This window comes from Colobus angolensis, unplaced genomic scaffold, assembly GCF_000951035.1.
Source record: "Colobus angolensis palliatus isolate OR3802 unplaced genomic scaffold, Cang.pa_1.0 Scaffold205, whole genome shotgun sequence".
NCBI lineage: Eukaryota > Metazoa > Chordata > Mammalia > Primates > Cercopithecidae > Colobus > Colobus angolensis.
Window position 1 is genome coordinate 1,386,485 of NW_012115211.1, and position 15,642 is coordinate 1,402,126.

Consider the following 15,642-nt stretch of genomic DNA (forward strand, 5'->3'; position numbering starts at 1 on the left):
CTCTGTATTGATTAAAATGTCTTACGATGAGGTTCTGTTTATTACTTGTGAAATTAAAAATTATTAAAATTTTATGTGTATTAGTAGGAGTGACCAAGTCAGTCAAGTCAGAAACATAGAACACTGGAGCCAAAGGAGAAAATCAGAAAGATTGAGACAGGAAGAGTCTGTGACTCTTGACTTTGTCCTGTCTGGGGTTGGGGCAGAGACTTCCACCCTCACATTCTTTCCACAAAACCTTTGCAAGTTCTCACTGCACAGCAGCAGAAGTATCATATTCATTCAACAGGGCTTTACTGCTTTGGTTCATTAAATAATAGCTCTCACTTATTGAATGCCTAATAAGCGGCAGGAACTGGGTGAAGCACCTCAACCTGCCCAGTCATCCTGTGAGAGAGTTAGTGTCGTTATACCCATTCTACAGATGACAAAATGAAGACCCAGAGAGGTTAAGGGATTTGTTCAAAGTGATATTACTGGGAATAACTCGGGTCTTAGTCATTAGATAACATGTTGCTGAACCATCGAACCAGAATTGGAGCCTTGGGTACCAATCCCAGCTCTGCCACCAGCCAGTCATGTGACCTTTGGCAAGTCACTTCACTGCCCTAGATCTCAGTTTCCTCAAATGTAAAGTAGTGGAAATAGTCCTGACTCTGCCTGTCTTCCCTGGCTGTTGTGAGGACCAGATGGGAAAATAGGAATAATACTGGTGATAAAGTTCTGGGACCCATGAGGGTTGTTAACGATGTTTCCATTATCAGCAAAGCCCAGAACAAACTCCCCCACTCCACCCACGGAAGTCGTTCTCAGCTGACTGGCAGGTCTCTGGTCCCACAGGAGAGCCATCTTGTGGGAGAGAGCCCCAGTAGGCCTGGCTGCAGAGAGGGGTCCAAGGGTTTGAAGGGCCACAGTTGAGTTTCTACCTGGCTCTTCCCACCCAAGGCCAAGTGTGACGACTCCACGCAAGACATCAAGGCGGACCAGGATTGGTAGGTGAGCTGGGCTGAAGATGGAGTGCACAGACCAGGCAGAGGCTGGGATGGGGAGATAGGCTCAGGGAGGCTGGGGGCATATACAACCATAGTAGAGATCCTGGGAATGTCAGGGTCCCGTGATCCAAGTCAACCATGCACAATCAGCCTGGGTGAGTGCAGACCAGACACCCTGGCAGGCAGGGGCAGGGCTGTGCAGTCACAAGCAAGAGGCTGATGATCTTGGAAGAGAATTCCTCACAAGGAGGCAAAGCTGATGACAATAAGAGAAATGGGAATAATTTGTGAGGGAATTGCAGTCCATAGGAGGAAAGTGGTGGAGCCAGGAAGGAAACTCCGGTCTTTCTAACTCTGAAGTTAATAGACCTAAATTCTGTGCTTCACGTATATCCTGCTCCTTTTCTATGGGAACAGTGCAGGGTGGTGAGAATATCATGAGAGAACTGCATGAGTTTGGGGGTCGTAATGATGTGTAATGGCGTAATGACTGTGAAGAATCAAGCACACAACAGAGGCTTAACAAATGGGAGCGCCCTTGCTCTCCTTCCTAAGAGGCTGAGGCCATGACACATCCGTCGTCGAATCTCTCATTTAGCTAAGCACAGAGTGGATACTCAAAAGTGTTTATGAAGCTGGAGAACATTGCTTCCAAAGTCCTCATTTTATAGATGGGAAAACTGAGGCACAGAGACCCAGCATCACAGGAAGGGAGTGGCAGAGCTGGTCCAGGAGGCTGGTGAGGCTCAATCCCTTGCAGCAGGCTGGCTCCAGGAACAGCCTCTGTTCTCATCCCTCACCAGCCATGGCCTTAAATGTGGGCCTGTCCTTGTCTGACCCTCAGTTTCTTCATTAGTTGCAGGGGCATAACCACTCCCTGGCAGGTTTGTGTGATGTGAGATGACGTATGAAAAATGCAGGTTGAACATTGGGGTGACTGGTTTTTTTGTCCTTCTCTCTCCTCAACCAGCACTATAACTGACTCATAGGTAATCCTGGCAGGGAGGGTCCTCCTAAGGAAATATTCCCCTAAATTATGCTTTCAGTGACTGGAAGCACTAAAAACATCCTGCAATATGTAATTCAAACTAAAATCACTTAATCTAAACCACAAAGCAAATGTAAAGAAGCCCAACATTTTCTGATTTTTACCATGATGCTACACATTAACGTTTTTTAAAAATATCAAATACTGACTTCTTTCTTTCTTTAAAAATAATTTTTTTAAAGATGGTGTCTTGCTTTGTTGGCCAGGTGGGTCTTAAATTCTTGGCCTCAAGCAATCCTCCTGCCTCGGCCTCCCAAAGTGCTAGGGTTATAGGAGTGAGCCACTGTGCCTTGCCCTGAATTCTTTCCAAAATTTATTTATTTATTTATTTACTTATTTATTTATTTATTTATTTATACAGAGTCTTGCTCTGTTGCCCAGGCCAGAGTACAGTGGCACGATCTCAGCTCACTGAAACCTCTGCCTCCAGGTTCAAGCAATTCTCCTGCCTCAGCCTCCCAAGTAGCTGGGACTACAGGGAAGTGCCACTATGTCTAGCTAATTTTTTTGTATTTTAGTAGAGATGAGGTTTCACCGTGTTGCCCAGGCTGGTTGTGAACTCCTGAGCTCAGGCAATCTGCCCACCTTGGCCTCCCAAAGTGCTGGGATTACAGGCGTGAGTCACTGCGCCTGAATTTTTTTTTTTTTTTTTTTTTTTATGTTCCTATCTAGCTGGTGCCCTAAGCACATGCTCTGTTTTCTGCCAAGACAGCAGTTTGAGGGGAAGGAAGTGCTTCTGGGCCTTTGGACTGAGAGGAGCACAAACACCTCAACTGGTTCGTCTGTCCTGTGGCCCCATGTAGGTGGGGCAGCCTGGGCTCATCCCCGACTTACCCCTGGCTCAAGGTGAGTTGATAATCTAGCCCTGTTGAGAGTCTAGTTCTAGTTCTATCGCCCGCTTACTGTGTAACCTTGGGAAAGTCACAGCCCATTTCTGGGACTCCCTTTTCTGTCCCAATCTGTATAATAAAGAGGTTAGGTGAAATGCCAGCACTTTGGGAGGCCGAGGTGGGCGGATCACTTGAGGTCAGGACTTCAAGACCAGCCTGGCCAACATAGTGAAACCCCATCTCTACTAAAAATACAAAAATTAGCCAGGTACGGTGGCATGTGCCTGTAATCCTAGCTACTCGGGAGGTTAAGGCATGAGAATCGCTTGAACCCAGGAGGTGGAGGTTGCAGTGAGCCAAGATCGTACCACTGCACTCCAGCCTGTATGATAGAGCAAGACTCAGTCTCAAAAAAAAAAAAAAAAAAGAGGTTAGGTGAAAACTACTTAATCACTAATGACCTCTTCATTCCTATTTGATGATTTATCAGCAAAACAAGGCCAGTCGGGAAAGCCGCATTCTGGAGCACTAAGCTCCTGGGAAGGGGGTACAGTATTAAATAGAAATGATCTGAAAGTGCTTCTGGTGTGGTGAACACATAAATAGACAGTGACAACCCAGTGTAATCATAATTACAACAAACAGAAGCCCAGGAACTTCAAGAGCCCAGGAAAGAGGCTCCTGATATGGTTCAGCCAGGAACATAGAAGACCTCTTGGAGGAAGTAATTAATATTTGAGCTGAGTTTGGCAGAAGCACAAGGCAAGAGCAAGGAGTTGCCATTTGACTAGAATAAGGAGAAACAAGGCTGCAAGAAGACAGGCTTTGAATAGCAGGCTAAGGAAGCATCCTCTCATGAAAAATCCCACAAAGACTGGGTGGGAGCCAGGACACCAGCTTTAAGACCTACTTCTGCTATGAATTTGTTGGTTGACCTTGAAAAGACACTATTTCTCGACTTCAGACTCAGCATCTGTCTCTCCTGCTGTTTAATAGAAGTGAGGGAGGAGGTGGGAAGAGAGGCTCAGTCAGGCTTGACGGCTCTGAATTTCTACCCCTCAAACCCCAACTCAGCCTAACTCGGTGGCATTCAATCCATAATTGACTTCCCTGAGCTGTAACAATGCTCGGAATAATGTAGTTTGCATCTCTGGGTATTAGAAAAACCTGGTGATTTGCTTAGGCAGGTTGGTTCTGTTAACTGAGGGTTATCTCTTAAGTGGAGGTGCAGCAGTTTTGCTTTCCTGCTTGCCTAATGGGGGCCAATCCGTAGAATACTCTTTCAAGGGAGCATTCACAATGGAGTGGTCTGTCCCATGTGTCTTTTTGTTTATTTGTTTTGTTTAAAAGACAGGGTCTCCCTCTGTTGCCCAGGCTGGAGTGCAGTGACATGACTATAGCTCACTGTAGTCTTGAACTCCTGGGCTCAAGTGATCCTCCTGCCTCAGCCTTCTGAGTAGTGACACCACAGGCACAAGCCACTGTACTTGGCTAATTTTTAAATTTTTTGTAGAGACAGGGTCTTGGTATGTTGCCCAGGCCGGCCTCGAACTCCTGGTCTCAAGCATTCTCCCACCTTGGCCTCCCAAAGCTTTGGGATTACAGCTGTGAACCCCTGTGCCCTGCCTCATGTGTCTTTTAGAAAGACATTTTACCAGCTTTCACTCTCTGACAGAGAACCAGGCCACCCCACACTTAGGAAACTAAAGAACAAACTCGGAAATTTACAGTTTGCTGCTGATAATATCAGCCAAAGATATGGAGAAGGAAAGAGAAAACATTTGCCCCAGTCTCTCCCCTCATGAAAACCCGAACTTCCAGATTCTCCAGGGAACCAACTATAGAAGAATGCTGCTCTGGGAGTTAGAACTTGGGTTCCAGTCCTATCTCTGTGGCTCGCTGGCCATGACAGTATAGGAAAGCCCCGGATCTCTTTGTCTTTTGCCCTTTCTATATTGAAAGAAAAAGCTGGCCAGGTGTGGTGGTTCACACCTGTAATCCCAGCACTTTGGAAGGCTGAGGCAGGCGGATCACTTGAGGTCAGGAGTTCGAGTCCAGCCCGGCCAACATGGTGAAACTCCGTCTCTACTAAAAATACAAAAACTAGCCGGGTGTGATGGGACATGTCTGTAATCCCAGATACTCAGGAGGCTGAGGCACAAGAAATGCTTGAACCCAGGAGGGCGGAGGTTGCAGTGAGCCGAGCTTGCCCCACTGCATGCTAGCCTGGGCGGTAGAGCAAGACTCTGTCTCAAAAAAAAAAAAAGAAAAGGAAAAAGGAAAAGCCGACTGGATATTTCCAGGTTTGGTACTTTTATGATTCAATGGCATGAGAGGTATTTTATTAGTGGTAAGAGAAATAGGGAAAATCAGAGAGAAGGTACTCTTAGATTCTTCAGGGTCAAGAGGCAATGATGTAAACATAAACGTGAACTTGCTCCTGGATTGTTTATTCAGAGAGACATCCCCAACATAGTAGAGCAGTCAATATTCTCCCTCAGTGAAAGATCTCCGGTTCTGTGGGCAGACAAAAGCACACATCTCTTCTTCCTTGACAGGGGGAGAACAACCTCTAGGATGGGGTCTTCTGCCTTTGGGCACTTGTCACAAGATGTTCTCTAGCAACAATGGCTCCCAAGACTCCCAAGTTTCCGGATTCCTGTAGTACCATCTTATCTGGGGTTAGGGAAGACTACAGGATAGTGATAATGACATGGTTAATCAAGAACACCTGCTGAACAGCGCAGCTGATAGGAGAGAACAAAAGTCATGCTCTTACACATGGACATCCTCCAATCTCTGTTTCTGCTATTGGGTAGAACACACCTTTAACTTAGATTCCAATCTGGAAGCAAGTCCCCTCACAAAAGGCATCTTTTGCCCTTTCTTTTACTGTAATATGACAATAAACATTTATGTATGTATGTATGTATTTATTTATTCTTGAGACAGAGTCTTGCTCTGTCACCAGACTGGAGTGCAGTGACATGATATCGGCTCACTGCAACATTCACCTCCCAGGTTCAAGCGATTCTCCTGCCTCAGCCTCCTGAGTAGGTGGGATTATAGGCATGTGCCACCATGCCCAGCTAATTTTTGTATTTTTAGTACAGACGAGGTTTTGCCATGTTGGTCAGGCTGGTCTCAAACTCCTGATCTCATGATCTGCCTGCCTTGGCCTCCCAAAGTGCTGGGATTACAGGCATGAGCCACCGTACCCAGCCTTATCTTTTTTTTTTAATCTTATTTTTCATTTTTAAATTTTTTTGCAGAGACAGAGTTTTGCCATGTTGCCTAGGCTGGTCTCGAACTCCTGTGATCTGCCTGCCTCAGCCTCCCAAAGTATTAGGATTACAGGTGTGAGCCACCATGCCCAGCCTAACAAAAGCCATTTAGAGGAACATCAAAAACAGAAAAATGTAACCAATGGTGACAGAAGTCACAACAATAGCTACATTGTGGGGAGGGGAATTTATTGGATCTGGTGCAAGGGAGCTTTCTGGGTTGCTAGAAATGTGCTATATCTTTAGTTGTATCTCTATATAGATTTGTATTTATATCTATAGTTATCTATATATTATTCATCCCAAATAGTTTTGGGCTTTATTACACCTGAGTACCTTAAACAAATGAACAAACAAAAATAGCTGAATACGTTGTCTTACCTCTTGGTTATATGTCTTGATGTGAAATTGCTGAGTCACAAGTTTAAGAAGCTGTTGCCACACTGTTATCCAAAGTGGTTGTACTAGTTACCATCAATGTATGAGGGTACCAGTTACTCCATATCTCACCAACACTTGCGGTCCTTTTAAGTTTAGCCATTTTAGTGAGTATGTACTATTAACATCCTGTATTTTAATTTACGTTTCTAGAAGGCTAATTTTTTTGCATGCTTATTGGCCATTTGGACGTTCTCTTTTGTAAAGTGTCCACTTATTCAAGTCTTTCGCCCATTTGTCTATTAGGTCATCTATCTTTTTCTTACTGGTTGTCGAGGTTTTTATATATACTGGATACATGGCCTTCGATAAATGTATTGAAAATAGGAAAATATCTTCTAGTCTGGTTCCTGCCTTTTCTTATTCTCTTTGTATTGTATTTATTATTGTCTTTTTTGAGCGAAGTAAAATTTACCTCTACTGATCTATTTTCCAGGTCTCTAATCCTATCTTCTGTTGTGTCCAGTTTGCTATTTTACCTATTCAGTGAGTTCTTAATTTCAAATATTGGATATTTCAGTTCTAGAATGTTTGCTTGATTCTTTTTAAAATAGATTCCAATTTTCTATTGAAATTGTCCATTTTAAAATCCATTTTGTCAACATTTCCTCTATTTTCTTTAATATATAACCATAGTTATACTAGATTCCTTGTTTGCTAACTCAGGTAATGGGATCATCTGTATGTCAACATTTATTGTATATTTTTCCTCTTGATTGTTGGTCACATTTTCCTGCCTTTTGCAATAATTCATGTTGTGCACCAAACATTATTTATATTAGATTCATAGAGGCCCCAGATGATGTCTCTCATCAGACAGATTCCTCCCTTTTCTTTGTTAGGCAGGTAGAGTAAGGTAGGCTGGCTACCTAAAGCCAATTAAGGCTTGAGTTAGGTTAGGGCTGAGTTTCAGTTCTAGTAAAATTTAGTCCAACTTTGGCTTGTTCTTGTTCTTAAGTTATGACCCTCCTGAGTTTTGAACTTATAGCCTGGTTGATCCTTATCTCCTCAGCCCTGAAGGAGTATGGGAGATTTGCATCTATCCTTTGGTGGTTTTGAGCTTAATTCGTTAGCTGCATTCCCCATCCCTCCTTTCCCCCTGCCCACTACATACACACATAGCTTCAAATCTTTGTAAAATGTTTTGAGAGGAAATACCAGTGTGTGTGTGAGGAAATCCCTCTTCCTCTATTCTCTTAAGCATCATGGGAATCATGGAAGATTTTGTTTTGCCTTTTAGAGGCCCTCAGCCCAGCTTTCTAGCCTCCCTTGCATAGCCAGAATTCAGATGTCCCATAGGGAAAACTTGTTATGCATTTAGAGTGCCTCAAATTTCCAATATGTTTTGCTAATCCTTTTTTAACTATCACAAGTCTTACTGGTTTCTCTTTCTCTCATATGTGACTCTCTGCCTGGTCCAAGTCTCAGACACACTATGGTCCCCAAATCAAATACTCCCAGAGAACAAAAGAGCTGGTGATTATTAGTTAACTTTGGAGGGTCCCCACTCATTGGAGTTTGACTTCATCACATCCTTATGGCACCCATATTCCTCAATTTGTTTAAAAATGTGATTTGTGTAATTTATCCAGGTTTCCCGAGTTGTTGCAGTGAAAGTGTTGGGCTATCATGGTCTATTATATCCAATGCAGGAGCAGAAGTCCAGACACCTAGCTTAAATGGAGTCAGAAAGAACCACTACTCAAGGCATACAAGAAAGAAACTTAATAAGAGTGTGAGCAGCTGCATATTACACACAGCCTTGGAGAAAGGAGCCCCTCAGTGGAACATGGTGGAACTTTGAGTGAGTGCAAAAGTAGAGACATGAGCTTAAGGACTTGATTTATGAGATCTGACATCAACCTAAACCACACAGCATGGAACCTTAGATGAAGATCAGCAGAAGCCTTTCCAAAGCACTTTCACAATTATAATTCAACAATCAACTGTTTAGATTTGATTTTCCCAGTAAAATATAAACTCTGGGAAGACAAGAACTTTGCCTGCCTCCTTCGCTTTGATCACTTCATCACCTAAACAAAGCGTACAGACTTCTATTTGGTAGGTTATTAATTAATTAATAATCAATATTTGACAAATTTTGGGTTCACATGGTAAAAGTCAATACCATAGCCCCTCATCAGTCCTCTACAGTTGGTTGTAAATAATTGTGCTTATATTACCGACAGAGTAAACATTATAGAATTATCACTCCAGAATCCTTTGTTTCTATGGTTTCCAGATGTTTCCAGTGTCTAGATGTTCCAGCTGCCCATCTCTGAGAAATCCAGCTCTGTCTCACCATGGATGCCACAGCCTCCATGAATGTAGTGAATCAGTGGATGGCTCACCCATCTTCTATCTGGTGGGCATCCCCTCTCTGCCAGAGACCTTCTTCCTCCCTGTGTTTTTAATTTTCCTCCTCTTCTACCTTTTCATCCTGATGGGTAATGCCCTGGTTCTGGTGGCCGTGGTGGCAGAGCCTCCACAAGCCCTGTACTTCTTTCTGATCAATCTCTCCACCTTGGACATCCTTTTCACCACAACAACTGTCCCCAAGATGCTGTCCCTATTCTTGCTTGGGGACCGCTCCCTCAGCTTTTCTTCCTGCTTACTGCAGATGTACCTCTTCCAAAGTTTTACATGTTCACAAGCCTTCATCCTGGTGGTCATGGCCTATGACCGCTATGTGGCTATCTGCCACCCACTGCACTACCCTGTCCTCATGAACCCACAGACCAGTGCTACCTTGGCAGCCAGTGCCTGGCTTACTGCCCTCCTCCTGCCCATCCCAGCAGTAGTAAGGACCTCCCAGATGACATACAACAGGATTGCCTACATCTACCACTGCTTCTGTGATCATCTGGCTGTGGTCCAGGCCTCCTGCTCTGACACCACCCTCCAGACCCACATGGGCTTCTGCATCGCCATGGTGGCGTCCTTCCTCCCCCTTCTCCTGGTGCTTCTCTCCTATGCCCACATCCCAGCCTCGGTGCTGCGTATCAGTTCCCGAGAAGGACGGGCAAAAGCCTTGTCCACCTGCAGCTCCCACCTCCTGTTGGTGGGCACCTACTACTCATCTATTGCCATAGCCTCCGTGGCTTACAGGGTTGACCTGTCCCTTGACTTCCACGTCATGGGCAATGTGATATATGCCATTCTCACACCAATTCTCAACCCTCTCATTTACACTCTGAGAAACAGGGATGTAAAGGCAGCCATCACCAAAATCACATCTCAAGACCTAAGCTGTGACAGGAGCATTTGACCTTTAAATGCAGCTAATTCTGCTTCCAGGACACCAAATAACAGTGCTTAGCACAGAGTAAGGACTCAATACATAATAATGAAATAATGTTAATTTTTATAGGAATCTTTAGTTGTTATATAAAATTTTGCTATTTAGTAATTCAAGAAACCTTTACTAAAATAAAAAATCTTCATGGCAAAACATTCTTATAAGCAAAGTCAAAAAAACCAATAAAAAACATATCACAGGGAAATGCAAATATTCATATTATACAAAGAATGTAGAAGACTGAAATAAACATTTCAATAAAAACATGGGCAAATATATGCGTAGACAAATCATCAAAAAAATGCAGTGGCCTTTAAATAATGAGTCTTCACTTTATAAAAAGAATACGAATTTAAATTGTGCTGAAATGCTATTTTTCACTTAGTCAGATTAGCGAAAATCCAATATTTTGACAATATGCATGTAGAAAAACAGAACTTTTATAACTTGCTTGTGAGGATACAAATTGGTATAACACTACCACAATACCTACCAAAAGTACATATGCATTTACCCTTTGACTCAGCAGTATCACTTCTAGGGATCTATCCCCCGAGGAGTCACTGTCAATCATTCATTAGGTTATGTATTCATCACTACAGGGAACTTATTGAATATACTGTGAAAATGCATGATGCAGTAATAAAAAGGAAATGAGGAGGCTCTCTACTGATATGGTATCATCTCTAGGATATGTGTTAAATGAAAAAAAGCAAGCTGCAGAAAAGTGTTTTTGTAAGAAAGGAGATAGTTTACTTAAAATTTCAGGAAAAAACTACGGGGAAAATGCAAACTCATAAAGATGGTTATCTATAAGGAGAGGGAGGGAACAGGAAGGGACGGAACCGGAATGGAAACAAGACTAGATATATGTAATTATTTTTACACAGTTCAAAGAAATCAGAAAGAAAAACCCCACAATTCCCTCAATTTAAAATAAACAGAAGCACTTGACCCTGGCTGTCTCTCAAGTTAGTGGCATGACCACACAGAAAATTACTATAAGTGACTTTTAAACAATGTTTTGAGTATACATCCTAAAACGGGTATACTAAAAGGACAAGAAAAATCACATCTTAAACTGCATTGAGGAGTTTTTGTTTGTTTGTTGTTTGTTTTGAGAAGAGGCCTTGCTCTGTCACCCAGGCTGGAGTGCAGTGGTGCCATCTCAGCTAATTGCAGCCTTGACTGCTAGGGCTCAAGTGATCCTCCCACCTCACCTCCCTGAGTAGCTGGGGCCACAAGCACATGCACCACTACTCCTAGCTAGAGGAGTTTTAAAAACATGCATATTACAGTTTTACCTCTTTAATATATATTAGATGTAAATTACATATTTCTATAACCAAAACCATTTTTATCATTTTATTTTACCATGCATGGTTTTATATTTACAGAGAGTTCCAAAGATATGAGAATTCCCATATATCCTTCACCCAAATTCCTCTGTGTCAACATCTTACATAACCACAATACACTTATCAAAAGTAAGAAGTTAACATTAGTAAAATACATACTATTAATTATACTAGAGACTTTATTCAAATTTCTCCTGTTTTTCCAGTAATGTCTTCTTTCCATTCCAGGATCCAATCCAGAATGCCACGTTGCATTTTATTATATCTTCTTGGTTGCCTGACCTTTTATTGGTCTTTCCTTGTCTTTCGTGACCTTGACACTTTTGAAGAGTCAATCGTAAATCTGGCTAAGTGAAAGAATCCAATCTAAAAAGGCTGCATACTGTATGATTCTAACTGGAATTCTGGAAAAGGCAAAACTATGAAGACAGTAAAAAGCTCAGGGGCTGCCAGGGACTAGGAGAAGGGAGGGATTAATAGGCAGAACACAGAGGACTTTTAGGACAGTGAAACTATTCTGTATGATACTACAGTGGTGGACACATGTTATATATTTGTCAAGACTCATAGAATGTACTACACCAAGAGTATACTATGGGCTTTGGGTCATAATGCTGCATCAGTGTAGGCTTGAATGTAACAAATGTAACCACTCTGGTGGGGGATGTCATTCTAACAGTTACGTAGTGGTATCTTATTGTGGTTGTAATTCAATTTAATTACATTTCCCTATAACTAATTGTGTTGACCATCTTTCATGTGTTCATTTTCTATCCATATATCTTTTTTGGTGAAGTGTGTTCAGATCCTTTGCCTGCTTTTTAATCCAGGTTGTTTGTTTTCATAACATTGAATTTCAAGTGTTCTTTATATATTCTAGGTATAAATTTGTTATTAGATATTTGATATACAAGTAGTTTCTCCATTCAATGACTAGTCTTTGAATTCTCTTACATGTCTTTTGCAGAGCAAAGGTTTTCAATTTTGATAAAGTCTAACTTATCATTTCTCCTTTATGGATTATGATGTTTTATAACATACCTAAATACTCATCACCAAACCAAAGGTCATGCAGATTTTGCCCTATAGAAAACAAAGTTTCTAGAAGTTTTCCATTTTTGATTTCATTCTATGAACAATTTTGAGTTAATTCTTGGATAAGGTGTGAGGTTTAGGTTGAGATTTTTTTTTTTTTTTTGCGTATGAATATCCAATAATTCCAGCACCATTTGTTATAAACCGTTCTTTATCTATCAAATTGCATTTACACTTTTGTCAAATATCAGTTGATTATATTTGTGTGTATCTATTTGTGGGCTCTCTATTCTGTTCCACTGATATATATGTCTATCCTTTACCAATACCACATGGTCTTGAATACTGTAGCTTTATAGTTAGTGTTGAAATTCCGTAATGTGACTCCTCTGACTTTGTTAATTTTTTTTATAATTGTTTGGTTATTCTAGTTCCTTTGCTTTCTAATATAAATTTTAGAACCAACTTACTGGGATTTGGGGAGAGGAGGGACTATGTTAAATCTATAGATTAAATTTGGGACAACTGACATTTTAACAATGTTGAGTCTTCCAATCCATGAATATATCTCTCCATTTACTTAGCTCTTTAATTTTATTCATTACAAACTGCATTCCTGGGATGAACCCCGTTTGGTTGTGACATATTTTTCCCTTTATATATTACTAGATTTGACCTGTGAATATTTTGTTTAGGATTTTTGCATCAAAATTTATGAGAGATACCAGGGTGTAGTTTTCTTGTAATTTCTTTGTCTGGTTTGGTATTAGATAAATGCTGTCCTCATAAAATGAGTTAGGAAGCTTTCCTGTCTATTCCACATTCTCAAACACATTGTATAGAATTGGTGCTATTTCTTCCTTAAATATTTGGTAGAATTTGCCTGTAAAATTTCCAGGGCCTGCAATTTTTTTTACAGGAAGTTTTAAACTACAAAATTAACTATTTAATAGATACAGAAAATTTTCCATTATCTATTTCTTCTTGAATGAACTTTATAATTTCTGCCTTTTAAGATATTAGTCCATTTTGTCCAAATTTAGAATTTATAAACAGAGTTGTTTGTACTGTTCCCTTATTATCCTTTTAACGTCTGTGATGTCTACCCTTTCATTCCTAATATTGGCAATTTGTGTTTTCTGTTATTTTTTCTTGGTTAGTTTAGCTTTAAGTTTACCAATTTATTGATTTTTCAAAGAATCAACATTTAGTTTGTTTCTTCTAATTGTTTTCCTGTTTTCAATTTTATTGATTCTTCCTCTAATCTTTATATTTTTTTCCTCTACATATTTTGGGTTTAATTTGAGCGTTTCTTGACGTGGGAGATTAGATCATTGATATGAGACTTTTCTTTTTCTTTCTCTTTTTTTTTTTCTTTTGAGACGGGGTCTCGCTCGGTCGCCCAGGCTGGAGCGCAGTGGCGCGATCTCGGCTCACTGCAAGTTCCGCCTCCCAGGTTCACGCCATTCTCCTGCCTCAGCCTCCCAAGTAGCTGGGACTACCAGCGCCAGCCGCCGCGCCCGGTTAATTTGTTGCATTTTTAGTAGAGAGGGGGTTTCACCGTGTTAGCCAGGATGGTCTTGGTCTCCTGACCTCGTGATCTACCCGCCTCGGCCTTCCAAAGTGCTGGGATTGCAGGCGTGAGCCACCGCGCCCGGCCAAGACTTATTTTTCAGTGTAAGCGTTGAAGTCTGTACATTTCCCAATAGCTCCCACATTAGCAACTTCACACGAATTTTGATATGTTGCATTTTTATTTTCATTTCATTCTAAATGTATTTTAAATTTCCCTTAAAACATCCTAATTGACCCATGGTTATTTCAAAGTGTTTTTATTTAATTTCAAAATATTTGGAAGATTTTCCCAATCACTTTCTGTTACTATTCTCTAGTTTAATCCCCTTATCGTTCAAGAATATGCTTTGTATAATTACTATTCTTTAAAAAGCTTTTCTATTCTTTTAAATTTTCTGTTTAATGGCCTAAAATATGATCTATCTTGGTGAATGTTCTGTGCACTCTCGGAAGTGTATTCTGCTATTATGTGGAGTGTTCTATAAATGTCCATTAGGTCTAATTGTTTGATATTGCTCTTTAGGCCTTCTATATCTTAACTGATTTTCTATCTGCTTGATCAATTCCTGAAAGGGAAATATTAAAGTTTCTAACAATAATTATGGATTTGTGCATTTCTCCCTTCAATTTCACCAGTTTGTAAGAAAATTTCCACTTTTTGGATTCAGGGGGTACACATGCAGGTTTGTGACACAGGTAAATTTCATGATGCTGAGGTTTGGGATATGAACGATCCCATCACCCAGATAGTGAGCATAGTACCCAACAGTTAGTTTTCCAAATCTCGCTACCCTCCCTCCACCGTCTATTAGTCCCCAGTGTCTATTGTTGCCATCTTCATGGTCATGAGTACCCAATGTTTAGCTCCCACTTATAAGTGAGAACATGCAGTACATGGTTTTCTGGTCCTGTGTTAATTAGCTTAGGATAATGGGCTCCAGCTGCATCCACGTTACTGCAAAAGACATGATTTCATTCTTTTTTATGGCTATGTAGCATTTCATGGTGTATATAGACTAATTTTCTTCTTCTTCTTTTTTTTTTTTTTACTTTTTGAGACGGAGTTTTGCCTTTTTGCCCAGGCTGGAGTGCAATGGCATGATCTTGGCTCACTACAATCTCCACCTCCCAGGTTCAAGCGATTCTCCTGCCTCAGCCTCCCAAGTAGCTGGGATTACAGGCATGTGCCACCATGCCTAGCTAATTTTGTATTTTTAGTAAAGATGGGGTTTCTCCATGTTGGTCAGGCTGGTCTCGAACTCCCAACCTCAGGTGATCCACCTGCCTCGGCCTCCCAAAGTGCTGGGATTACAGGCGTGAGCCACTGTGCCCAGCCATATTTGGACCAATTTTCTTTATTCAGTCCACTGCTGATGGGCATCTAGATTGAATCCATGTCTTTGCTATTGTGAATAGCAATGAACATATGAGTGCATATGTCTTTTGGTGAATAATTTATCTTCTTTTGGATATATACCCAGTAATGAGATTGCTGGGTCAAACGATAGCTCTACTTTATGTTCTTTGAGAAATTGCCAAACTGCTTTCCACAGTGGCTGAACTAATTTACATTTTCACCAACAATGTGTAAGCATTCCATTTTCTCTGCAGCCTAGTCAGCACCTGTTCTTCTTTGACTTTAGTAATAGTCATCCTGACTGGTGTGAGATAATATCTCATGGTTTTGATTTAAACTTCTCTGATGATTAGTGATGTTGAGCATTTTTTCATGTCTGTTGGCTGCTTATATGTCTTCTTTTGAGAAGTGTCTGTTTATGTGTTTT

The 15,642-nt window shown here is 41.1% G+C and overlaps 1 protein-coding gene and 1 pseudogene across 1 annotated transcript; both read left to right on the top strand.

Moving 5' to 3' along the window:
- Nucleotides 1-3,402, top strand: part of LOC105511854 — a 29,435-nt pseudogene extending 26,033 nt beyond the window's left edge.
- A 5,458-nt stretch (nt 3,403-8,860) lies between these two features.
- LOC105511825 (olfactory receptor 2AT4) lies at nt 8,861-9,892 on the top strand. Its single transcript, XM_011942028.1, has one exon. The coding sequence runs from the start codon at nt 9,036-9,038 to the stop codon at nt 9,858-9,860; it is 825 nt and encodes a 274-aa protein (XP_011797418.1). The 5' UTR covers nt 8,861-9,035; the 3' UTR covers nt 9,861-9,892.
- Nucleotides 9,893-15,642: the final 5,750 nt, after the last annotated feature.